General features: G+C 44.6%; 1 protein-coding gene across 1 annotated transcript in view; it reads right to left on the bottom strand.

Annotated features, from left to right (window-relative positions):
- The window catches only part of LOC135900526 (uncharacterized), a 1,275,659-nt gene that overhangs the window by 480,263 nt on the left and 768,386 nt on the right, over positions 1-27,010 (bottom strand). The window contains exon 13 of the mRNA XM_070536290.1: positions 18,458-18,622. Within this exon, the coding sequence (XP_070392391.1) occupies positions 18,458-18,622 (165 nt within the window). The remainder of the gene's footprint in view (positions 1-18,457; positions 18,623-27,010) is intronic.

Genomic DNA, 27,010 nt, shown 5'->3' with positions numbered 1-27,010 from the left:
AAAGGTTAGAAGGCGATCCACCGGTTAGTGACCTTTGATTTACTTTCTTATTTTTATTTAATTTTTATATTTTATTTTTTCATCAATCAGAAGCTAATAGGACATAAAAGGTCCTTAACCCGTGGATCGCCTTCTAACCTTTCCCTTCATTCCCAAGATTGTAACTGCACGCCAGAGTTAGATGAATGCGCGATATTGTACAGGCACAAGAATGAAGATACGCGTTTTATGGTAGAGGCATGGTATATCTATAATGGTGGAAGTGCGTGCGTGAGTCAACCTTCGATTACATCAAATAAGGAAGAGATTAAGTGCCTTAACAACTATCTCTCACGTAGACCGGTGCATGTACCCGACTGACACGTGGCGATACCATTCCAGAGCTTGCGCAGATCAGTTTTGTGTCTTCATTCTTTTTTCGTCTCAGTGCTCCCTTCAGTTGATAGTCGGCGTTCATGTTGTCCACTTCTCTTGTGTCCTGTCTGCACGCCTCACCTTTCTTGCATAATGAATTATTACCAGCTAGCTCAGCTTTCTGTCGTTATCGAAAACGTTATACTGCCTCGCAAAACGTTTTGTTATACACAAATAAACCCATGCTCTCCAGCAGGTGCGAGCAGCCAGTGCTTGAGCTATCGGCGGCAGCCATCTTTTATTTGTATTGGAACGGGGCAGCCAGTGGCTATTCAGAAGGAGATTTAGTTTTGTTCGGCCATCTTAATACATCTTCAACGCGTACACGTTGACGTTGACGCGTACACGTTGACGTTGTCACCTGCCATCGTGTGACAAGCAGGTGAAGTGGGTGCAGCACGAAAGCTCCTGACCAATAGCCGAGGACTAATGGCAAAATGCGTCGAATCAGAAATACCTATTTTTCTTTTATTAGGTAAATCATGCATAATCAATGTGTACACGTCATTCAGATGGGGAGCTATCGCGGTTTGCATGACGGCGCGTGACAGACAGGTGACGTGGGGGTGGCGCCAAACTTTTTTTTGACCAGTCCCGGAGGGCTCATTGCAGAATTCGAATAGAAAGGCTTGGAATAGTTTTATGTTATAGCGCGCTGTATTTTAACTTCTATATAAACCCACGAGACAACAACATATGACACCGAATTTATTGCATTATCTCGTTCTGAAAGTGAAACTGAAGCGAAAAGAAAGCGCCGGTGTCGTCAATATTGCCGCCCTGCATTTCGACATGGTGTCACCGTCATCATAGACACGGTCCCGCGAGGTGCAGCCTATCTGTTCACCTTCGTTAACTTCTTTTCTTTGGCGGCAACGCAATGTCTTGACGCCGGTGACGCGTTAAACCTGCACAGTCATTGCGTCATGCAACCATTCTGAGACGAAGCAAGCTTTTGATGACAGAAGTTCACTGCTATATAGATATTAATCATTAAACTGCTTGCATACCGAATTAAAAAAAAAGCGGGCTGCCTGCAATGAACCTGCTCACAGAGCCGTGCCATTGATGGCAATGGCAATCCAAAAAGGTGTGGGTGTGGTCAAGCCGACGTAGCAGACGTTCTTATTGCGCTTATTGTATGCTTTCTGAGAGCGTTTAAATGCAAAATATTCGTTTGCAAAGCTCGCACAGGAGCTTGCTCAAAAATATGTCTTCCCTCAGGCAGATAGAGTCGAGGACGCGCTTCAAACTGCTTATTTGATTTCTCCACCTAAGATAAGTTGTTATAGAATTAGTTGACCAATCTTCGTTAATTACACACCGCTTTATGGTCTCCGAGCTTTGCGCGCAATCGCGCACCAATCTCGGAGGCTATAAAGCGGTGCGCCCGGTTCCTTGCAACATCTCTACATGGCGCGAAAATCTAGGAGGTCATGGCCTCTCTTTGGTTAGTAGAAACGCTCAAAATTAGGTTTGTGCTTTGAGTTTCCCCGTATCAGAATTATGTTTTCTAACATATTCAATTATTTTAACATATTCAATTATTTTTTTTAATTATTATTTATATTAACATATTTACTCTGTTTGTAAGTTGCGTGTAAGTCGCATTTATGATTTTTCTGGCGTATTTTACCTTGAAAAAGTCAATAATGTCAGTAACATCTCTGCGCTACACGGAGGGCCTGCGTGGTTGGTTATGGGTGGTTTGAAATTACTTTTGGTGAAACGATGGTTGCCGCTGGACGCAGGACACCGTATTTTCTTTGACGCGGTGCCCTTAACGCGTTGAAAAGTGAGCGTGGCCCGATTCCGGAGCTAGTGCAATACCGGGCCAAGCCGTAGCGGTGATGGAGCAGACTTCAAGCACCCCACCCCTAGTAGTAGTAGTAGTAGTAGTAGTAGTAGTAGTAGTAGTAGTAGTAGTAGTAGTAGTAGTAGTAGTAGTAGTAGTAGTAGTAGTAGTAGTAGTAGTAGTAGTAATAATAATAATAATAATAATAATAATAATAATAATAATAATAATAATAATAATAATAATAATAATAATAATAATAATAATAATAATTCATTGAAATAAACAAATCAAGATGCACTGTTTCAAGTCGATCGGTATACTGGCATAGTTTGTGAAAAACACATGGACTCATGAGCAGGTGGCATTGCCATATACGCAAACGACAAAATGTATGTACCAGCGTACAACCTTGACTCCCAAGAGGACAATGCCAACGAATGCGGAGTTGCCTGTACCGTACGAACGAAAGACGGAATCGATATTCTCTGTGGATATATCTCCAGGCGCACCGAAATGTCGTATCAAAAAGTTCATAACCAAACACTTTGCGTTGGTTAGCCGCGATGACACTACGCCGGTGATCCTCATTGAAGGCTTCAATGTGAAGGCTCCGAAATCAGAAAAGAAATGGTTCGCTCAGTTTATGCTAAAAAGTTTGGCTTGAAGTGCCGCACCAGTCTATGCCACTCAACTACGGTCTTGCATAGATCTAACTTTTGCCGAGAATCTGAAGTTGTACCCAATCAGTGTATATCAAAGTAATCACAAAGTTATCGTCGCTATCATTACCAAATGTTAAATATAAGTACATGTACCCTTGTCTAACCTAAAGAGCTTTGCTAAAGCTAAACAGCTTCGCTGGTATTTGCCCTCTAAATTAAGAAATTAAAATAGGGGGTTTTACGTGCCAAAACAACTTTCTGATTATTAGGCACCCTGTAATGGGGAACTCCTGGAATTTGGACTAACTGGGGTTCTTTAACGTGCGCCTAAATCTAAGTACCCGGGTGTTTGCGCATTTCGCCCCCATCGAATTGCGGCCGCAATGGCCGGTATTCGATCCTGCGACCTCGTGCTTAGCAGCGCGACACAATAGCCACTAAGCAGCCACGGCGGGTAGGTACTTCACCTTCACAGCAGTGGAACGGCGCGTGGTTTTTTCATCCATTGTCAGTTCCATTTGTTTATCATTTCTTTAATTCAAGTAGAAACTGCAGAGTATGTATGTATGTATGTATGTATGTATGTATGTATGTATGTATGTATGTATGTATGTATGTATGTATGTATGTATGTATGTATGTATGTATGTATGTATGTATGTATGTATGTATGTATGTATGTATGTATGTATGTATGTATGTATGTATGTATGTATGTATGTATGTATGTATGTATGTATGTATGTATGTATGTATGTATGTATGTATGTATGTATGTATATATGTATGTATATATGTATGTATGTATGTATGTATGTATGTATGTATGTATGTATGTATGTATGTATGCATGCATGCATGCATGCATGCATGCATGCATGTATGTATGTATGTATGTATGTATGTATGTATGTATGTATGTATGTATGTATGTATGTATGTATGTATGTATGTATGTATGTATGTATGTATGTATGAATGTATGTATGTATGTATTGTTGCGGCTAGGGTGGCGTTCAAATCATGGAATCCACCAAGCCCATTGACTACGACGTCAACTTGCAGAAAATGAAGGAGAAAAATGCTTATTTAGCTTAGTTACAGGGCTCTAGCACGGAAGCCCACTCCATGCAGGTGCAAGTTCTCAGTTCCCATCAGTACCCTCTGTCCTAATTCACGAAAAGTATCTGCTTTTACTCCCGACATCCTGAATGAATGAATGAATGAATGGTTTATTTCATCATCAGTTCAGCATACATATCTAGTGGTACAGCGGGAAGGGGTGGCGAAAAGGAAACTGAATGCCTGACAATGCGCCTATCCGCGCCCAGACCACGATATTGCACAACACTCAGCGTGTCACTCTGTAATGTATCAATGTAGTAAAAAAAAAGAAATGAACAAATACAATTATTGCAGTGTAACTCAGCCTGTAATACATAATACATAAATATAATACTACATAATAACACATAATGTAACACTAATACATAATTTAATACCTAAATGCAGTGGAGAAAAAAAAAAGAACTTAGCCGTGGTTTTAATAAGTGAACTAGAACATCATTGATATGAACAGCTTATCGTCAAGAAATTTTCATGCCTGAATTTTGAGGCACAATACAGTTCTGGAAGAAAGTATACAATATAAGCAAGTCTTACACGGAAGAGAAAGAGAAAAAAAAATGTCATGTTTGAAGCGCCATTAGATAAGCATGTCTCTTTTTTTAAAAAATTGCTACTGATCGACTTTCATTCACTATGCTCATGGCCGTCATGTTAGAGTTTAAAAATGAAGGAATAAGGTGCGTTAGTTTTTGCTTGCCGTAGTTGGTTCGAATACTTTCACTGTAATAGGTGGATTTCCTAAGATTATAAATGTGTTTTCCGCGAGTAGGCGTCCTGAAATATATCTGCGTACGATTAAATTTGATGGTAGATGTTTGTCGCTTGTTTGTTATAAAATATATTTCAGAATTTCAATATGCTGTGTTTATGGAAAAGTGTAGCAGAACGCGTTCGAGGCGGAACATTTTCGATTATACGCAAGATTCTTTTTTGGAGCTTGTGAATACTATATTTATTTGTTTTTGTTGTTGTGCCCCAGATTAATAGGCAGTAATGTATGTGCGAGTAAACTAAAGTGTACTAAAGCTGATTTGTCACCCAGAGGAGTAATAAACATCTGATTTGGCCAATTATATCAATGGATCGCGATATGAAGGTGCGAAGATTAACTACGTGATTGGACCAGCTCAATGTTTCATGAAAGATAACGCCTAGAAATTTTTTAGTCGGGACGCGCTCAATCAAAGCTCATTGGAATGTGACCTGCGTATTGCGGAGAATACAATGGTTTCGAGGTTTAAAAATGATGCACTTTGTTTTTTTAATGCTTAATTCCAGCTCATTTGTTCTCAGCCATAGCGACAAATTGCTAAGCCAAAGGTTCGCTTCTTGTACTAGAGTAGACATATCCTGACCCGAAAAAAAGGCGTTATTGTCATCGGCATGTAATATATTATCTGGTGTTAAAGGTACGTTTAAGATTTCATTTATATAACATAAGAATAGAACTGGCCCAAGTATGGAACCCTGTGGGACACCCTACTTGATCTTGCCCATTTGTGACTTCGAGTGCTGCATATCTGTATACAGATACTGATTAGTAAGGTAACTTCTTATTAAATGAAGGGGCGTACCTCTTATTCTATATTGATTAAGGTTTTGCACAAGAATTTATTGCTTGATCGAGTCAAGAGCTTTCTTAAAGTCGAGAAATATTCCAATTGTCTGATGTTTTTGCTCAAAATGGTCAATAATGTGATCTTTAATATATAGTAAGGCCTTTTCAGTACACTTGTTCTTCTGAAATCCGTATTGATGTTCGGTTATAATTTTTTCGCTACAAAACTTTTCGATTCGTACATATATGACATGTTCTATAATTAAAAAAATGGGCAGAACAGAAATTGGCCTGTAGTTATTCATGTCATTTTCATTACCCCCTTTGTGAACAACGGATACTCTAGCAATTTTCAATTTCTCCGGGAACGTTCCAGTGCTCAAAATAAGGTTGCAAATATGTGCGAATGGTGCGCTTATGTGTTCTGAAACTGCTTTTAGAGGTGCTGCCTTTATATTGTCAAAACCCACCGCACATTTGTAACTTAAATTCTGCATCAGCGAGGCTACTTCCGATTCATTCGTGGCATTTAGGAAAATAGATTCCGAGACGTGTGTTTTAATATGCGATTTGTAAGGCGTGACAGCACCATTTGGAATATCAGAAGTACCTGAACTCAAAAAATGCTCATTGAACACATCGGCAAGTAAAGTACCTGAACAAGATCTGCCCTCTATTTGAAGCTGAGAGATGGCCTTCATATTTTTCCTATGCAAAAGATCGTTCACAGCGTTCCAAATGACTTTCTGATCATTGAGTATGTTTGCAAACTTTTTTTCATAGTAGCTAATTCGCGCCTTTTTAATATCAGATCCTGTCTTATTTCTGGCCTGCTTAAATTCAATCAAGTAGTCTAAGCGCTTTGTTTTTATGAATTCAGTGAACAGTTTATCTCTTGCTTTCATCCTTTTCAAAAGTAGCCGGCGAGTCGACTAGGGAATCTGAAAACTGTCCAACAGCAAATCACCATCGTCGACTCCGTTGCGATACCACGCCCCATGCTATCCATTACCAGCAGTAACTCCGCCTCGATGAAACTCGTTTGAAATTTGTGGAAGAAATCATTCGACGACACCTCATTTGTTCGTCGCAACGCACTTCGTTCTTCGCTGAGTCTGCAAGGTGAAAGGTGGGCTGAGGGCCTTTCATGTAATCCTACAACAGCCAGTTTACACGCTGTCTTTCTTCTTTGCTCAGTCTGCCAGCGAAAGGGCGGATGAGGTCTTTTCGTGGAACATTGCAACAGGTGGTTTACACGCTATTTTGACGGCGGCTGGATAGTGTCGAGGGATGGGTGGTGATTTGACTCGTCTAATTAACTGCGCCTGCCCATTCGTTATCGTGGTTCCCTCCTGTTAATCCTTTTTCTCGGTTTTCAAGTAATGGTGGGATGAGCGCTTTTAGTCGTTGTACACGCCACGCTGACGCCTGGTTAGGAAGTGCGGTGGTTTGACACATGGCTAACTTTCTATTAACACCTTTGGTGGTGGTGTTGAGACGCAACAAACACCTCCGCTGTCAAGAGATCCGACCTAAGGGTAACCAGATGTCAGAATCACCCGAAGCGTCGATGTCTGGTCGTGACCTCGGGGTTTGTTCTCGTTGTGATAGCTGATGTCACACGGCAGCCCGAGGGCCCAGACCTCGCTTCGTTGTGCCCACCTCCTTTAGAAATCACAGGCACACACACACAGTCGTCAGCGTACCCGAGCGACAGGCCTACCGGATGCTATGATCCTCGTATTCCTTGACAATGTTTCACACCTCTCTCTGTCTTTCTTCTTTTTAGTCAGGGTGAGCTCTCAACCAGACAGAAATAAGTTGCCTAACTTAATAACATCCTGAGTGATACGTACAAAACGCGTTCCTAAAAAAAAAAAAAAACTGTGAGCTCGTCTCCTCGGCCCAGCTCGTCTGCATTCCGATTCTGTCCAAATGCGACCATCTCATTCGTCTCCCATTTCTTTCCGATGTTTGCTTCAGCCATACAAGAGGGCCATGGTCAATCTCGGCCCAGAATTGAGCGCCTTGAATATCGTGCCCTAGCTTTGGAATTGCCCTTACCATGCAGAAACACTCTCCGAGGCGCTAAAAGCCTTTTCTTGCGTTTCAGTTTTCAACTGAGGTACAGCGCTGGTTGCGCTTCACCGCTTTCGTTAATTTGGACAAGGACGACACCTTGACAATGACTGTTGGCGTCACACCAGAGAATGAATTCTCTGCAGAAGTCTGCCGGGACAAGTAAAAGCCGTGAAGACAAACCTTCCTTTTCGAGCAATGCACATTTCCCGAATAAGCTGCGCTAATATTCAAATTTCGTGGAACTCACGAACTAACGCTGCCTTTATCTTTCCACAAAGGACTCATACTAATGCAAAAATAAAACAATGTTGCGCAACATGAGCACTGTAAATTTCACGAAGATTCCATCTTAGTTGTAACTTCTACTAGGCACGCCATAAGCGACACTAAAACGCTGCTGTCTGATGAATACACGTGCGAGACACGCACCAACATATCACTTCTTTGTGTCCCAGCATGAAACGCTTCGAAGGACACTACCAAAACTTTCTAACTCGGGGGGTGAACAAGGGCTCCGCTAAATAACGCGTCTTTCTTCCAAATAAAAAAATCTCACAAACACGTATGAAAAATTAACTGCTACTCAAGCGGGCCCTACAGGTTTGAAACAACTAACCTAGACTTGACAATACAAGCAAATCAACAAAAAAACAATTAAAAAATCTTATCTGCTTGACACAGTAGTTCTGCGGAAACCCGCAAGGGGGAGAGAAGTAAATAATAAAGGGAAAATCCGACATTCACCCGTTCATAGCAATTGCTAGAAAGGAAACCCGTACTGGATCCTCGAAAGGAAAGACTCACCGTTGAAGAAAAATTCGTCCAGTTCCGGGGTACCCATCCGGGACTACCACCTTTCTGGGGCAGCCGCTCTACCATCTGAGCTAACCAGGTGCCTAGCAGATGGCAAGGCGAAGCAGAATTTTTCAACAACTCGAAGCAAAGAGAAGAGTTTGACTTAATAGTTCTGCGGAAATCCGCAAGATGGAGAGAAATAATTATTAAAGGGAAAATCAGACATGCATCTATTCGTAGGAATTGCTACAAAGGAAACCCATGCTAGTTCGTCAAAAGAAAAGCCTCGCAGTTCAAGAAAAATTCGTCCTGGTCTGGGACCAGGACGCATCTTTCAGTTTCCTGGTCCTCCTGGCTGCCGTAAAACATTTTCGCCACTATATTGAGTGTCGACACTTTCTGATTCTCACTGACCACGAACCCCTCGTCTATGAGGTCGACCGGTTGGGAAATGACCTACACTCGAAGAGAAATATGTCAGTTTTCTTTCAACTCATAATTTAGAGCCAATTTTCGACATGTCAAGGGCAAGGAAAACATTCATGCCGATGTACTGATTCGCGTGGAAGCTGTTAGCAATGTCGCCTGTCATCATCATCATTATCATCATCATCATCAGCCTGGTTACGCCCACTGCAGGGCAAAAGCCTTTCCCATACTTCTCCAACTACCCCGGTCATGTACTAATTCTGGTCATGTTGTCCCTGCAAACTTCTTAATCTCATACGCCAACCTAAATTTCCGCCGCTCCCTTCTACGCTTCCCTTTTCCTTGGAATCCAGTCCGTAACCCTTAATGACCATCGGTTATCTTTCCTCCTCATTACATGTCCGGTCCATGCCCCATTTCTTTTTCTTGATTTCAACTAAGATGTCATTAACTCGCGTTTGTTCCCTCAGCCAATCCGCTCTTTTCTTATCCCTTAACGTTACACTAATCGTTCTTCTTTCCATAGGTCACTGCGTCGTCCTCAATTTAACTAGAACCCTTTTCGTAAACCTCCAGGTTTCTGCCCCGTACGTGAGTACTGGTAAGACACAGCTGTTATACACTTTTCTCTTGAGGGATAATGGCAACCTGCTGTTCATGATCTAAGAATGCAGCCAAACGCACCCCAGCCCATTATTATTGTTCTGATTATTTCAGGCTCATGATCCGGATCCGCGGTCACTACCTAAGTAGATGTATTCCCTTACCACTTGCAGTGCCTCGCTACCTATTGTATACTGCTGTACTCTTCCGAGACTGTTAAACATTACTTTAGTTTTCTGCAGATAAATTTTCAGACCCATCCTTCCGCTTTGTCTCTCCAGGTCAGTGAGCACGCCTTGCAGTTGCTCACCTGAGTTACTAAGCAAGGCAATATCATCAGCGAATCGCAAGTGATTAAGGTACTCTGCATTCTATCTTATCCCCAACTATTTCCAATCCAGGTCTCCGAATACGTCCTGTAAACACGCTGTGAAAAGCATTGGAGAGATCGTATCTCCCTGCCTGACGCCTTTCTTTATTGGGATTTTATTTAACTGCGAGTCGGCCTAGTTGGAACAGATTCATCTTAAAACTTTTTGTGCGCAAACAAACAGGGACGAAGAATAGGAGCAACACGAGGACGAGCGCTTTCTAAGAATTCGTTTTATTTTTGAAGAACAACCTGCTTAAATACCTACAGATCTGCGCGATCTAGTCAACGGAGCCCGCCTATACCGCATATAACACCCACAGATATACGCGATCAAGTCAAGAGAGCAGATCTATAGTAATAGGATTTTGTTATTTTCATTATGAAGGAGTAGGGTGGCTGTGGAGCCACTATAGATATATTTCAGTATTTTTACATACGGCTCGTCTACACCCTGATTCAGTAATGCCTCCATGACTGCTGAGGTTTCGACTGAATGAAACGCTTTCTCGTAATCAAAGAAAGCCATGTATAAGGGTTGGTTATATTCCTCACATTTCTCTATCACCAGATTAATAATGTGAATATGGTCTGTTATGGAGTAGCCTTTACGGAATCCTGCCTGGTCATATGGTTGACGGAAGTTTAAGGGGTTCCTGATTATATATGCAATTACCTTAGTAAATACTTTGTAGGCAACAGACAGTAAGCTGTTTGGTCTATAACTTTTCAAGTGTTTGGCGTCCGCTTTCTTATATATGGATTAGGATTATATTAGCGTTCTTTCAAGATTCCGGTACGCTCGAAGTCATGAGGCATTGCGTATACAGGGTGGCCAGTTTTTCTAGAACAATCTGCCCACCATCCTTCAACAAATCTGCTGTTACCTGATCCTCCCCAGCTGCCTACCCGCTTTGCGTAGCTCCCAAGGTTTTCTTTACTTCTTCCGGCGTTACTTGTGGGATTTCAAATTCCTCTAGACTATTCTCTCTTCCATTATCGACGTGGGCATCACTGGTACTGTATAAATCTCTATAGAACTCCTCAGCCACTTGAACGATCTTATTCATCTTTGTAATGATATTGCCGGCTTTGTCTCTTAACGCATACATTTGATTCTTGCCTATTCGAATTTTCTTTTTCATTGCTTTTAGGCTTCTTCCGTTCCTGAGAGCATGTTCAATTCTATCCATACTATGCTTCCTTATGTCAGCTGTCTTACGTCGCCTGTACACCAGCTCATTTGGACGCGGAAGTTCTAGCTCGTCAGGGGCGCGACGACACGGATATCGCTCTAATTCGTCGGTCGTCCCGCATCACTGCAACTCGAGGACGTCGCTTTTCACGGCGGTTTCACCATCGTTTACGACACTTCAACCTGCTTGCCTGAGCCATTCGTGCATCGTCACCTGCGCCCTCACCTCTTTTCGATGCTGTTCACAACCTATCTCATCTCCGCATTACGGCAACGCAGAAACACTTTTCTAGCCGCTTTGTTTGGCCTCAACTTAACGCTCAAATGCGGGATTGGGTGCGTTCCCGCACACCATGCCAATGATCGGAGCTTACCATGCCAATAAACGACCTCTTTACCTACATCGACAGGTACACACGATTACCGAAAGCTACACCGATCTCGGACATCTCAGCAACCACAGCCGCGCAGCTTTCGTTCGCTTTGATTTCGCGCTTCCGTTGCCTATGTTCCATAATAACAGACCGAGGTCGACAATTTGAGGCCAGCCGCTTCTGTCAACTTCTTCGTCGTATTGGCACCAAGATATTGCGTACGACAGCCTACCACCCACAATTCAATAGCCTTGTCGACCGTTTTCGCCGACATACGAAGCCTGCACCCATGGCTCAAGGCTTCACTTCGGAGTGTCTTCAGTAATTTTTCCGAACCATTCATGGCATACGGATGACGTTGAAAGCTGACTTAGGCTGCTTAATTGACGAGCTTTTTTTGGCACCACACTTCGTCTTCTCTGCGACTTCATCGAAGCTACAACTACACTGCGCTCAACCATGGATTATTTTACGTGTTTACGTACCATGTTTCTAACCATCCGCCCAGTTCCTACCAAAGCACCTGTACTTCGAGTGTCCTACGTTTATCTGGACCTTCGACCACCAATACATGTTTTTGCACGACAGCCTGCAAATCGTAAGGCCCTCCACTCGCATTACCAGAGTCCTTACTGCGTGCTCGAACACCTCAAACACCTTTGTTACTTCCGTTAATGGATGACCGGACATCTTTGCGCTTGTGCGCTTCAAGCCAGCCTTTATGACGACTCGTCAGTACAGCCACCATGTCCCAGCTAGGACCGCACCAACCCGACCGACAAGCCTGTAGGAGTGGCGCACGCCAGAACGGACTGGCGTGCGCCAGACCGGCGCACGCCAGTCCGTTCGCGTCAACGAGATGCCCAAGGACGGTAATCTGGCGACGGCCGAATTTATTTACAAATACTGCTGTCTCAGTTTCTGAGACATAGCAGGAGTGAGTACAGAGTAACAATAAAAAAAAATAGAATTTCAGGTACTTTTAACAAAATTCACCAGAATACTAGAAAACATTACCAGAATGCATAATTACGCAATTCTTTTTCAAAATCCTCAGTACCGGGTCTGCGCAGAGACCCATCAAGTTTATTTCATAAATCCACCGTCCGTGGAAAGAAGGAAAACTTAAAAGAATCAATATTCGACCTGAAGGGCACAATGTTCAGGGGATCAGATCGTCGAGTACAGCGTGCTGAAGCTGCAACAAAAGAAATCGGTGCCAGAACACTCAAGCCGGTGTGAACTATCTTATGAAGAAGGATAACACGATCAGAATTACGCCGATGTTCGAGAGATTGCAGCGTTAAAACGTGTGCATGCGAAGTAGGCGAGAATTGCCGGTCATAGCGACAAAAAATGAACCTGATTGCTTTTTTTTGGACAGATTCTAACATGGCTATGTCGTGCTTGAGGTGAGGTGACCAAACAACCGATGCATATTCTAGTATGGGCCTGACCAAAGTTTTGTACGCAGTCAATTTGCATTCTCTTGTTGAGTTGCTTAACGTGCGCTGGAGATACCAAAGTTTTCGACGAGCCTTATTGCAGATCATTTCAACATGCTTGCGCCATTTTAAATTTGACGCTAGAGTTACACCGAGGTACTTAACTCCGTAACATGTATTAGACCGACCCCGTCATTAGTATAAGTAAAAGAAAGGGGTTGTTTCTTGTTTGAAAAGGTCATTGCCACAGTCTTCTTTAAGTTAATAGACATTTGCCAAGTTTCACTCCAGTTACAAAACAATGAAAAAACGTTATTTAGCGCAACCTGATCATGAGCATCAGAGATGGTGTTGTAGATTACGCAGTCGTCTGCATACATTCTAAGTTTAACTTGAGTATCGCCAATGATTTCTGCTACGTCATTTATGAAAATAATGAACAAAAGCGGCCCCAGCACCGAGCCTTGCGGCACCCCAGATGTAATCTGTACCTCAGACGACTTCGCGTGGTTATACGTAACAAACTGAGAGCGCGACCGTAAGTAATCAGCTATCCAATCAACCAGCTTGCTGTCACCAAAATATGTACGAAGTTTAACTAAAAGCTTAGCATGGCAAACCAAATCGAAGGCCTTAGAATAGTCAATAAATATGGCATCAAGCTGTCCTCGGCTGTTAAGGGAAGATGCAATGTCATGCGTAAATTCAAGCAACTGCGTAACAGTGGAATAGCCAGCACGAAAACCGTGCTGCGATTGGGAAAGAATATTGTTGGCATTTAGGTATTCCACGATGTGCTTGTGAATAATGTGCTCCAAGAGTTTCGAGCTGGTGGAAAGTAAAGATATTGGCCTATAATTCGGTATTATTTGTTTGTTTCCTGATTTGAATACGGGCACGACATTAGCCAATTTCCACAGCCGGGGCACTGTTGTAGAGTCTATTGATTTTTTAAATATTATAGTCAGATAGCTTGCGCACCATTCCGAGTACCTCTTTAGGAACATATTTGGAATGCCGTCTGGGCCTGGGCTTTTCGTTACATCAAGTTTTAATACGAGGTTATGTACTCCAGAGGAGGTTACATCAGGATTTGGAAGAGAGGGCAGATTGCGGCACGCGGAAAATGGGGGATTGGTGCCATTATCGGTCGAAAAAATGGCTGTGGCTTAGGTAAGGTTAAGCCCAGGATGCGAAGCATACTAGCCTTTATTTTAGTTGTTGAACCACTGTTTAGCCTGGTGAACTGCTGTTGCTTGGCTATATTTGGTTCGGCTAGACGAAGAAACAACTCATGCATTACTTCTTCGCCTTCAAGAGTGGAACGCGACAGCGTTCCCGTCGACCCGCCAAGGGGTGTAAGACAATGGGCTACAGGGCAGCGACTACGCGCCCCGCATTGGACGCGGTGAGCGTCGAGCAAAGCAGCGTTCGGCGCGGCAACGAAATGTGCGCCTGAGCAAGAGACGCACGCCTTAGAAACAGCGCGTTTCTAAGGCAACACCGCATTCACTAGAGGCGCTTTTGTACCGCTTTGAAGCGTTGTACTCGTGGCTCAGTGGTAGCGTCTCCGTCCCACACTCCGGAGACCCTGGTTCGATTCCCACCCAGCCCGTCTTGCAAGCGTTGAGCCAAAGCCACTTCTCCTCTGTCGTGACGTCACGGTGTCACGTGATTTCATGGTCACCGCCGCGCCTGAGGAGCTGGGTTGAGCCCTCGTAATATGCTTCGCATAAAAACAGATTCGAAGAAGTTGTTGAAGGCGTTGGCTATCGTTTCAGATTGGGAGCAGGATTGGTCATTATCAATGAAGATGCGTTCTGTTGCACTTCGATGCGTTCTGTTGCAGAGCGGCTCGACAAAAAACGTCCAGGACTGCTGAGAGGCACTCGAGGTGCGCAGCGAACGTTGGGGAGAATACTATAACGTCATCCAAGTTTCATAGGCACGTGGACCATTCGAAACCGCGAAGAAGGGAATCCATCATGCGTTCAAAAGTGGCAGGAGCGTTACATAGACCGAACGGCATTACTTTGAATTGATAAAGACCATCGGGTGTTACAAAGCAGTCTTCTCGCGGTCGAGATCGTCCATGGCAATCTGCCAGTAGCCGGAACGAGGGTCAACTAGAGGAGAAATAGCGAGCACCGTGGAAGCAGCCAATGGCGTCATCAATCCGAGTAGGGGATACACGTCCTTTTTGGTAACTATGTCAAGGTGCCGATAATCCAAGCAAAAGTGCCATGCGCCATCCTTCTTTTTTACCAGTATAACAGGTGACACCCATGGGCTACATGACGGTTCAATAAGGTCCTTGGCAAACATTTTGCGAACTTCGGCGTGAATAACTCGACGTTCAGCCGGTGACACTCGATACGGACAGCGATGAATAGGAGGGGCATCACCGGTATTAATGCGATGTTTAACAGCTGTAGTTTGGTCCAAAGGACGATCGTTAAAGTAAAAAAAGACATCCTGGTAGGAAAACAGAACGCGGTAGAGCTCACGAGCGTGCGCGGACGGCATGTCATTTTCTGTAAGTTGGCGATGGTACAAGTTGCTGACTGCGATGGGAGAGGAGGATCGGCTGAATTGTCGTTTGCTGCAATAGTTGCTACTGAGTGATCCTCGAATCAGCAAAGCTTTGCCAGAGACATCCCGCGAGGCAGCACTTGTGTCGTCACGCCAAAATTGGCCACTCGCAGGCAGACACAATTGGCCGTAATAGGTAAAACTGTATAAGGTACTGTGATCCCGTGAGTAAGGAGGACGTCTTGCATAGGATTTGCGATGTAGTGACCCTCGGCGAATGGTGGGGATGGGGACACTAAGTCAACGTGCCAATCGAGGTGTGCCACCGAGGTAAAAGACGATGTTGGCGAGCATGATAGTAGGGTCCCACCGGTTATTACGGCTGACGTGTTCGGACAGGCTGATCCAGTCATCGACGTGGTCCCCATCTTTCCCCGAGAATGTGCCAGAATCACGGGGAGCGGGGAGAGCGATGTAAGTCGTCGAAGTGGCAGCGGGTGTCGGGGGCGGCTGAGTCGAGTTGTCGTCGCCGGGAGCCATGAAGGAAGGCTCGACGTACCGTCCACTGCGAAGCTCCTTGACGAGGTACAGGGAACGTCCACATCCACCAGATATGTTATGTAGGAAGATGCAGCCGAAAAGCTACATAGAATTATATTTACAAGGAAACACGCCGAACTTGGCCAAGAGGCAACAGCCCGCGCTAGTCTCACATCGTCGTCGTCGTCTTCACACTGCTCGCCTCTTCGTCATCGCAAATGCTGTTCCGTAGCAATATGAATACTCAATAAAGATTCCCCAATAAACTGAAACTGAAATACACATTGTCGCGCGGAATTGTCAAAGCTGCAAAGACTACGGGAGAGGATTTCGGGGGGGGGGAGGAGGAGGCAGATATTGCCATATTGTAACGGTGTGCTTTCTATAGTACGAATACTTCTAATCCATGCAATTATTCGTTTTGTTTGGTCATCTATATCCGATGCATAATTCTAGGCGAATAAAACTGGAGTTACCTTGGAAAACTCTCTGGCAATCTCGATTAATCGCAACCACTTCCCTCGCGTTCTGAAGGAACGTACACAAGCCATAGACTTCTGCCTGTTTTCAAACAGTGTGATTTCACTGCGACTGCCTCTTCCGTCTGCTACACCTTCCAAGTGAGAGCTGGTTGGTAAAATACGTTCATACGATCTGTTTTCTCTGTATAACAGCGTTGCGTGTATGTCAACTTCCGCGATTGACATTCCGGCATTTTGTTATTTTTTGATGCGACAGCATCTACGAACTGTGCTTGGAAAGTATAATCCTCCCCGTTTTAACGGCACAACAGCGTAGCGTTGTTGCCGAGCGCGTGGTTCTCTGATGTCAGTGCCTAGTGAATACCTAAATGTAATTGCTCTTCTTAAGGGACCATTTTATCACAGAAGATGCAAATTTTCACAGCGCCGAAATGACACTTCACCTAAATGACTGCTGTTGCAACAAAAACGTCTGTTGCATTGGTATGAAGGTACTAACTTGCGCCTCGCCTACACTGTACTGCTAAACGACGTGCGAGATTAACTACCTCTACAACTATCAGCCACAACCTTTACCGCAGCTTAGTGGAGCCGTACCCAGTCGCGGCGTATAAATTCAGATAAAGAAGAAATGCAAAACTTGTTTCCAGGTGGTACGGCATGGTAACAAACTTCAGCTGATCAGAGTTAATCTGGAGCCTTTCCTTACAGTGCACCCCAAAAGCTACTGAGCAGCTTATGGATGTTAAACACCATAATTTAAATTATTAGTCGTGGTAATGCGAATGTACGAAGCAAAGGCGTACATAAGTACATAATCCGTTGCCCGGTAGCTTCCCCGTTCCTGATTACTCCGAAGTGTCCGCTGCCAGCTTTTGCTGCTCTCAACTTTATAAGACCCAACCTTTGCATGTCTGTGTGCATCATCACAGCATAAAGGGCATGCCCTAAGGTTAAGTATAACAATAAACAAAAAAGGAAGTTCAATTTGCCTAAGACGCATGAGATCTGCGTAAAAAGGCTATAATTTCAGTGGCTTGCTTTCTGTGCATTGCCGGTGGTGAAATGTACACACACAGCGTCGGCAGTGGTGAAAACATGCTAGGAGCTCTTTCTGTCAATAGATTACGATAAAACGAAGGATATTTTTTTCTGCACACAGTGTAGATGGTGCCGATATACATGGCGCTCACTAATCATCACGTCTCATTCTTTCTCGCCTGTTCAAAACTTAGGGGTCCAGAAGCTCTACGGGCGCCTGATCACTACGACTGGCTTTATTGCACGCACCAAACGACCGCTGTCTGGAACGCGAGAGGTATTGCTAATCGCGCCGCGCGCGCGCGCACGCGCGCGCACGCACACACACACACACACACACACACACACACACACACACACACACACACACACACACACACACACACACACACACACACACACACACACACACACACACACACACACACACACACACACAAACGCGCGCGCGCGCGCGCGCACGCACGCACGCACGCACACACACACACACACACGCACACACACACACGCACACACGCACGCACGCACGGACACACATGCACGTGCACCCACGCGCACACACGCAGGCGATATGGTCAGTTTTCTTACACGAAGATGAACCCATATGGTCGTTGTAGTTCGCCAACAGCAAACGTGGCACACTTCCACGAAAAGCCGATATTATTCATCGCACAATCCACTACGTGGTTCACCTTCGCAAGTAAAAAAGGTCAGCGTTTGCCAGATTCTCATCACACAGTTTACCGCCCACCGATGTTCTTCGAGACAGAATGCAGCTAATCCGGTCTGGCTAACAAAAGAACTGTGGAGGTTCACGTTCACGCGTCCACGCGTCATACCTTTTTTTGAAAGGAGGTTTTAAAAGAAGTGCAACACGTCGACACTTTCTAAGTTTGTGGGCTCATACGGAAGCTTCGCTACTAGTTTACTTACCTTGTAAGTCGCTCGGCAATGCCGGTAGCTATGACTGACTGATTGACGACAAGGGAAGAGAGCGGGTCGTTCTTACCAGTAGCCGGTTGTGCTGAAGGAGCGCCTCTCCGTGCCGGTCGACGCCCACGGCGGACACCAGGCGCACCGTGCATCCTAGAAGGCGGGTGAGGCAGTCGGCCACGTTGCGACCAACGCCGCCCCAACTCGTGCGGATGCGGCCCGCGTGTGTCGTACCGTTCAGCTGCGCAAGCAACCAGGTCACTCGCTCAATACTGCCGTTTTGAAAGACCAAATGATGCAAGGAGAAGGTATGAGGAAAGGCTACCTATGCAACCACCATATATTATAAACGAGCGTCATCACTCTAAATACTAGGAAGGGTATCGCAGGAATGGAGCGGCCGATTTACTCTTCAAAGCATTGTTTTACTCTCGCAAAATGTCGAGTGGAGTGAAATTAAGTTTTTAAGCAGTTATCTCAATAATCGTGGAGAACATACACGAAGAGCGGAAACAAAATCTGACATTAAACATGTGACAGCCGGAGTCCCACAAGGCTCTGTACTCGGACCTCTTATCTTTTTCTTGTTCGTTAATTATTATCCTTCGTATCTTGCGTATTTAAAGGCTGTAATTTGAGCGGATGACACTGCCCTTCTGATAATAGATTGCTCAATAGAAGCAGCAGAAGTTCTCCCAAAGGATGACATGCACAGCACAATGAAGTGGTTTCGCCAGCAATAAATTAGGAATGAAGGAAAACAGAACAAAATTGATTGTTTTCGCCTCAAATTGCAAACTTGTCCCATATAGCTGCACACCCTGCATTAGTGGAGTAGTTATAGAACGTTTCGATACAAATAAAGATTTAGGAGTGACAATCGGCTTTTCATTGGCTATCCCACACCGACCACCTATGTCAAAAGTTGACCGTAGGTTGTTTGACATTAATTAACGCTCGAGGGCATTTTAATATGGAAGTGCTGTGACTAATATATTTTAGCATTATTCACTGCCATATGACCTATTGCAAGAATGATGGGGTCACAATTACTTGTCGCATTACGCAGATATAAACGCTCTGCAGAAGAGAGCGATAATAATTACAGCCTTTTTACATACGAACGCTCCATCTGCTCCATAATTTAAAGATTTGAACATTATGCCATTTATTCAGGCTCGTAATTATAAAACAGCAGCTGTAATTCACAGTATTGCATGCACTAGCATTCCTTTTCCGTCACCGTACTAAGCGTGTCGCCAATACAACACAATGCTGGCGAAGTGCATGAGTTAAAATTCGTCAAGAGCGAATAAATAATGTGTACTGCCATCGTGCGATGTCCTTTGCTGGCCCCGAAATCTGCAATTAGCTTTCCCTTTGGTCTAGGCATACCCAGAATTTTAGAGCCATTATAAAGAAAGACATAATGCGACACAATTAATTGTCTTACTGTATTAGACGTCAATGTATACCGCATGCGACCTATCCGTAACCTTGATTAAAGATTGCATATTATTGGGAATATATATTATATCTTCTGTATTCGCTATCTATGTAAACACTTTTTATGAAATATTTTTCTGGTGTGTGGGCATTTGAGTTTGCTTTTGGTTTTTGTCTGTTTTAGAGTATTTTTATTTAATGGATTCATCACTAGCCTGAATTGGCCAATGATCCGGATGCATGATCACAATATTGTTGTACCATTTATGTTTGCCAATAAAGGTTTTTCGTTTAATTTCATTTCATTTCACTCTTTCAGGTCTATTGCTCTCCATCAAGGATGACGTATGATGGATGTTGCTGAGGACTTTTGCTCAAGAACTGCCGGCCTGATCTACCCGCGGTTTCCCTCCATTCCGGGACTCTCACTGTTTTCTATAGAGAGGATTAATGTTGCATCGGCGACCTGTAAGAGGGCATCATCACGTGAGCCAGATGACGTCCCATACAGGGCACTTGGTAACTGTGCTCGTTAAGCTCACAGTGTGCTCTTGCAGCGATACTATGAACCTAAGCGCTAAGAAATAGTTTTTTTTTTCTGACCGGGAACACAGCCGCCTCGTTTGTCCCAATGCCAAAGTGTTACAAAAACATACGGTGTTCTTCAGGCCACTCAAGATTTCCAGAAATTTTGCGCGTCTCTCGGGCACTTGTAGAAGTTTAGACCCATAGGAGATGTTTATTTGCTTTTCGGCCTGTTTTAGTTGAGTGTCCGCATTTCTTCTTTCGTACCCAAGTAATGGTAAATCGGCACCGCGAAAAACAATTACCGTGTGAACGTATGAGTAGAGCAGCCTTGATAATTAGGAAGCAACACGAACTAGATCAACCGATCAAACCACACACTGCTCCTCTTGTGAGCGTTAAAGCTGGTTCGCAAGCTACAAAAACAACTGATTCACTACTTACATGGTCACTTACTGTTGCTTCTATGCGCTCTTTCTGAGTGAGGGTTTATCAGTGGGAGAGGAATTAGTAGTGCACCGAAGCGTATTCCAACTATCGAGAAAGTAGACGCTCAGAAGAGGCACATAAGGGTCATGTTGCAAATGCAAACGTATATTTAGCGCAAACGAGGGCAGCGAGCCATCTTTGGAAGTAAACAGCAAGAGTCACGTCACGCCGGGAGACACGAAGCTTAAGGGGGCCAGGGTTGTAAGCGAACAACACGAAGAACGCTTCGCCGTGAGAAATGTGTTTTCCTTCATGGTCAAGATGCAAAATAGGCATCTACACATCACTTCATCAGCGAGAAACAAAGGAAATACACAACTTGCGTCCTGCTTTCAGAAACGTGCGCCAACGCAAGTGCGAAAATCAATAAACATTTGCACAAACATTGTACAATGCTTGGCTTCGCATGAACTTGTATCTGCGTAATTGAGAGTTCAGAAGCTGCGTATGCTGCGTTCATCCGTCATTTCCCTTACGTTATCGTGCCGTCGTCGTGGAACACGCTCAGTCCCACTCTCACCGTATGGTGGTGCTGTGCGCAGAGGTAGAAGGAGTAAACATTGAGAGTTATTCGTCTGTAAAAAAAACAAGAATCCAGAAACGATCCCTTAAATCAAGACCTTTGCCGCAACTGGGATAATGACGTCCAAAGTACGACGCAGGCATCGACGCTACGCAGCTGAGCGGAGTATAGGATAGCGGACTTATCACAGCAGCTTGTGGCACGAGCGGTCGCTCCATGCGCACTACTCTGCGCATGCGCATCGGGGAAGTGGCCGAGGTAAAATTTTTTACACTGGCAATCTACGGGGCCGGAGTTGGAATCCGCATGCATGCAGAGGTTGATTTCTCTGTAAGCCACTTGGAAACCATGCTTCGAGATTTGTGCTCTGTCACCGACGGACGTCGAAAGAAGGAGTGGTAGAGCCTCAAATGTAAAACGAAATTTTGCTCGTTACCGCTTGTGCGATCGAAATCATGCTAGTGCGGCAATGTGCAGGTACACACGCTTAAGCTACTCAGTTGTCCCGTAATTTTCTAGCTTGGGAATATCTGCGCGATTTCGCACGCCATGTTGACTCGTAAAATGCTGGTGTTGGCACAGGCACAGCTTCGTATATTTTGTATGAGCGTGGACTGGACAAGAGACTTTTAAAAGTCTTGATGCATGCAAGATTTTCACCATCATCTTCATCCTCATATTCTTCATCATCATCAGCCTGGCTACGCCCACTGCAGGGCAAAGGCCTCTCCCATACTTCTCCAACAACACCGGTCGTATATTATTTGTAGCCATGTCGTCCCTGCAAACTTCTTAAACTCATTCGCCCACGTAACTTTCTGCCGCCCTCTGCTACGCTTCCCTTTCCTTGGAATCCAGTCCGTAACCCTTAATGACCATCGGTTATCTACGCTCCTCTATACATGTCCTGCCAAGGCCCATTTCTTATTCTTGATTTCAACTCAGATGTCATTACCTCCCGTTTGTTCCCTCACCCAATCTGCCCTTTTCTTATCTCTTAACGTTACACCCATCATTCTTCTTTCCATAGCTCGTTGCGTCGTCCTCAATTTAAGTAGAACCCTCTTCGTAAGCCTCCAGGTTTCTGCCCCTTAGGTGAGTACTGGTAAGACACAGCTCATCTTGGGTACTGGGCGCGAAAACACACACGACACAAGGAAGGAGATGGGACAGAGCACCACTTACAACTGCTTTTATTCGGAGGCACACCAAACACTTATATACCCGTCTTAGACGCAAGGACCACAATCACATCAAGATTGATATGGAAGCGAACTGGTTAAATATTTCTTTTCAGCCATATGTAAAGATACTGACGGGTCGCTGAAGCACATGCTTCCTTTCTTTCCGATAAAGAAAGCTTCAATTACTTCCCGAGCTTTTTGATCTTTACTTTTTGCCGGAATTCGTGCCCCTGCAAAACATGGCTCATAAGAGCGTGACGGGCAGGACTTAATGTGCTTGGGAATGTTTGGCCCTTCTTTATATTGCTCTACATTTCTCTCATGCTCCCTAATTCGATCGTTAACGCAGCGCCCAGTTTGCCCTATGTAGGAGCGGCCGCATGAGAGGGAGATTTCGTACACGACGCCTTCGGTGCTCTTCATAAACGTTCGCGCATGCTTGGTGCCGCATCCATTTTTATCGTCTCGTATTTTTTCGATACGAGGACAAAGGCTTCCTAGATTTCGGGGGGGCTGAAAACACAAGTGGCACCCCATGCCTGCTAGCAACCTTCTTTAAATTGTGGGCCATTTTATGTACATAGAGCACCACCACAGGCCTCACCACCTCATCTCGACGGGGATCTTCCCCAGCTCTCACAGCCGCACTCTTCACTTTTTGTAGCAGGCTTTCAGCGACTGCCATCACAATCGAGTCAGGGAATCCACCTGAAGACAGCCTGGTCAATTGGGTTTGGAAGCTAAGCTGCATCTTGTGAGGGCACAATTTTCTGAGGGCGGATTGCAGGCAAAGTGAAGCTATCCCCCGTTTTAATAATTTCGAATCGGCGGAGTCGTATGGCAGAAGCCCTTTTCTTTGCACGAGGTGCATATGCCCAACAAACGCGATCCGCACAAAACTCAATATTTATATTTAGGAACTGTAGGTGGTTCCCCTCAGGCACTTCAATGGTGAATTTCAAGCCATTTCCATGTTGTCGGAATATGAATAAAATATCATACACATTCTCTTCAAAGTTCAAACTTCCGTCCTTGCTAAAGAATATCAAAAAGTCATCCACGTATCTAAAAACTTTAAAAACCTGCCTAGCCGGTAAAACCTGATGTAAAACTTGATCCATTTTTGAAAGAAAACTATTACGCAATACTGGCGCCACACAGGATCCTATACAAATGCCGGCTTTCTGCAGAAAAAAACTGCTGGTCAAATGTTATAAAAGTCGATTGCAAGTAAAACTCTAAAAGGGTTAAAAAATCGTCAATGGAAATTCCCGCATTGTTCGGAAAGGAAATGGTTTGGTTTCTTTCTATACTCTCTCGGACGGCAGTAAACAGGGTCTTGTGAGGGATAGAGTAGAATAAATCCACCACATCGACGAAAAGGCGCGCCCAACATCACATTGCGATTTTAGGAAGTCACAAACTTCGTCAGATTTCTTTGTACGAAATGGGTCGTCTACTTCAAGTGTACTCAAATGTTTCAACAAGAACTGGCTTAGTTTCTTCTGCCACGGCCCTTTTTCCGTGACTATTATTCTAAACGGCATACCTTGCTTATGTGTTTTTACTAAAAAGAAGGCTTTCAAGGCATTATTTCTGCTTTTTCCTATCTCTTTGCCAAGATGGTGTAAACCAAACTGCTCACATAGTGCAACAGCTCTGCTCTTAACTCTAGTTGCTTTCACTTTGACAGGCGCAAAATTCTTTTCTAGTGCCTGCGCAGCTCTTTTGGAAAATTTACCTTCAGATAACACGACAAACCCTCCCTCCTTATCGACTTGTAAGAGCCTTAGATGGTTGTTTCTGAAGTAGGTCACAATGGCTCCAGTTGAAGTTTCCTTTTGACGTGAACGCCACTCGTCGCAGGACTTGAGAAGGCAGTTAACGCCTTCCAGAAGGCAGGTCTCTTGTTCCTCCGATTCGGCCTTGCTGGCGATTCGTCGACTGATGGCAAACAGCTCATGCGGTGGCAGTTGCGGCTGAAGTCCATACTTGGGTCCTTTCTCCAGAACAGATGACATTTCATCGGGTAGGTGAATGTCCCCCTCAACCGCCAACCCACCCCCACTCGTTTGGTTCTTATTCTTATTTCTTTCCTGCAGCAATTTGTCTAGCAAGCACACCCAGAGCTGTGCATTCAGTCATTCTTGAAGCTGACTTCATAACGGACCGCAATTTCTTCTCAGCTAGCCAGGTAGCGTATTGTTTTTCACAGGTGACGTGTAGACATTTAGCAGGCAAATATGACGCCAGAGTTCAGACCTGAGGATGCTACTTATGCGCTTCACATGACGCCAGGAGGGTAGAACTGGCCGGAAAAGAACACTTACTTCAGCTGGTACCAATCCATTCTGGATACAAAAGGCGATGTTCCTTGCGCGACAGGTATATGCGACAGCAGATGAAATCCACTGATACATGAAACACCGAGATATCACACATATAGAAAGGCCCACTGTACGAGAAATATAGCCTAAAAGGACGTCTTGTTGGGCGAGTTGGTCACAATTCATCTTGGGTACTAGGCGCGAAAACACACACAACACAAGGAAGGAGACGGGACAGCACGCCACTTACAACTGCTTTTATTCGGAGGCACACAAAACACTTATATACCCGTCTTAGACGCAAGGACCACAATCACATCAAGATTGATATGGAAGCGAACTCGTTAAATATTTCTTTTCAGCCATGTATAAAGATATTGATAGAGATATGATAAAGTTAAGAAAGCTTCAATTACTTCCCGAGCTTTTTGATCTTTACTTTTTGCCAGAATTCACGCCCCTGCAAAACATGGCGCTCTGTCCCGTCTCCTTCCTTGCGTCCTGTGTGTTTTCGCGCCTAGTACCCAAGATGAATTGTGACCAACTCGCCCAACAAGACGTCCTTTTACGACACAGCTATTATACACTTTTCTCTTGAGGGATAATGGCAACCTGCTGTTCAAGATCTGAGATGCCTGCCAAACACACCCCAGCCCATTCTTATTCTTCTGATTATTTCAGTCTCATGATCCGGATCCGGCATCACTACCTGCCCTAAGTAGATGCATTCCTTTACCACTTCCAGTGCCTCGCTACCTATGGCAAACTGCTGTTCTCTTCCGTGACTGTTAAACATTACTTTAGTTTTCTGCAGATTAATTTTTAGACCCACTCTTCTGCTTTGACTCTCCAGGTCAGTGAGGATGCATTGGAATTCGTCCCCTGAGTTACTAAGCAAGGTAATATCATAAGCGAATCACAAGTTACTAATGTATTCTCCATTAGCTTTTATCCCCAATTCTTCCCAATCCAGGTCTCCTAATACCTCCTGTAAACACGCTGTGAATAGCATTGGAAAGATCGCACCTCCCTGCCTGACGCGTTTCTTTATGGGGATTTCGTTGCTTTCTTTTGGAGGACTACGGTGGCTGCGGAGCCGCTATACATATCTTTCAGTATTTTTACATGCGGCTCGTCTACACCCTGATTCCGTAATGCCTTCATGGCTGCTGAGGTTTCGACAGAATCAAACGCTCATAATTAACGTCTTCTCTATTCTTTTTGTCTACACTCTTTCCCCTTCCCCCAACGCCATGTAGCCGGTCAGAACATTGATTCAGGCCGACCCTATGCTTTTCTACCATATTAAATATCTGTCTCTCTCTCGTATATTTTTCAGTCCAGTAATGTCAAAACCAGGGGTCACGGGGAGTGCACTACTTTCCCTCTAGTTGGTCACAGTTTATGAGAGCGTGGGTTTGGTCATGCCAACTATCTATGGTTTTACGCGATTGCGACGTCAGGCAGAGGGCACGAATCGAACCTATCGGGCCTAGTGGCAGCAGCGCCCAGCTGCAGTTGTTCATGAAATCGCAGCAAGAAGGATTAATTAGTGGGAATCAGGCGCTGCCGCAGTGAAGCGACGACTCCCATGCATTGCGGAGCAACTGAGCAGGCATTGGTAAATACAGGACGCTGTGGCACAAGTACACCTCGGAGGTCACAGCAGACAGTAGCGTTGCCGCCGACAACAAATCACGAAGTTCATCAAAATTGTTGTGCCTGCTGTGAAAACCCACTGCTGTCCTAGCATGAGTTCGGAGCCGAAAAAATTGCGGATTCTTAGTGCTTTTTTTTCTTGCGAGCTCTCCGTGTCAGGTTAGCTGTGCCTATTTCTGATACGAGCCTGAAAGGGGTCTCATACATGAGTGCAAACATTTATGAGTGGTGCCTCAATTACGGTGGAGCTGCTCCGTTGTATTTTCTTCAATGTCATTTGCGTAGTCCAATGCACCAATTTTTCGTCGGGCGTGATATTTGCTGCTGTTTCTTCACCTTCTGGTTTTTCTGAGAAGTGCTCACGACTATATGCACGGCATCTTCTCTGGGAGTCTTTCTTGAGGCTTGCAGTTCTTTCTGTGCACGCTTCCCTCTCAGTTTCGAGATTCTCTGCTATGCACTCGACGTGTCGACGT

This window comes from Dermacentor albipictus, chromosome 3 (genome assembly GCF_038994185.2).
Source record: "Dermacentor albipictus isolate Rhodes 1998 colony chromosome 3, USDA_Dalb.pri_finalv2, whole genome shotgun sequence".
Lineage (NCBI taxonomy): Eukaryota > Metazoa > Arthropoda > Arachnida > Ixodida > Ixodidae > Dermacentor > Dermacentor albipictus.
Note: the sequence above shows the minus strand (reverse complement) of the source record. Positions and strands in the feature narration are given on the sequence as shown.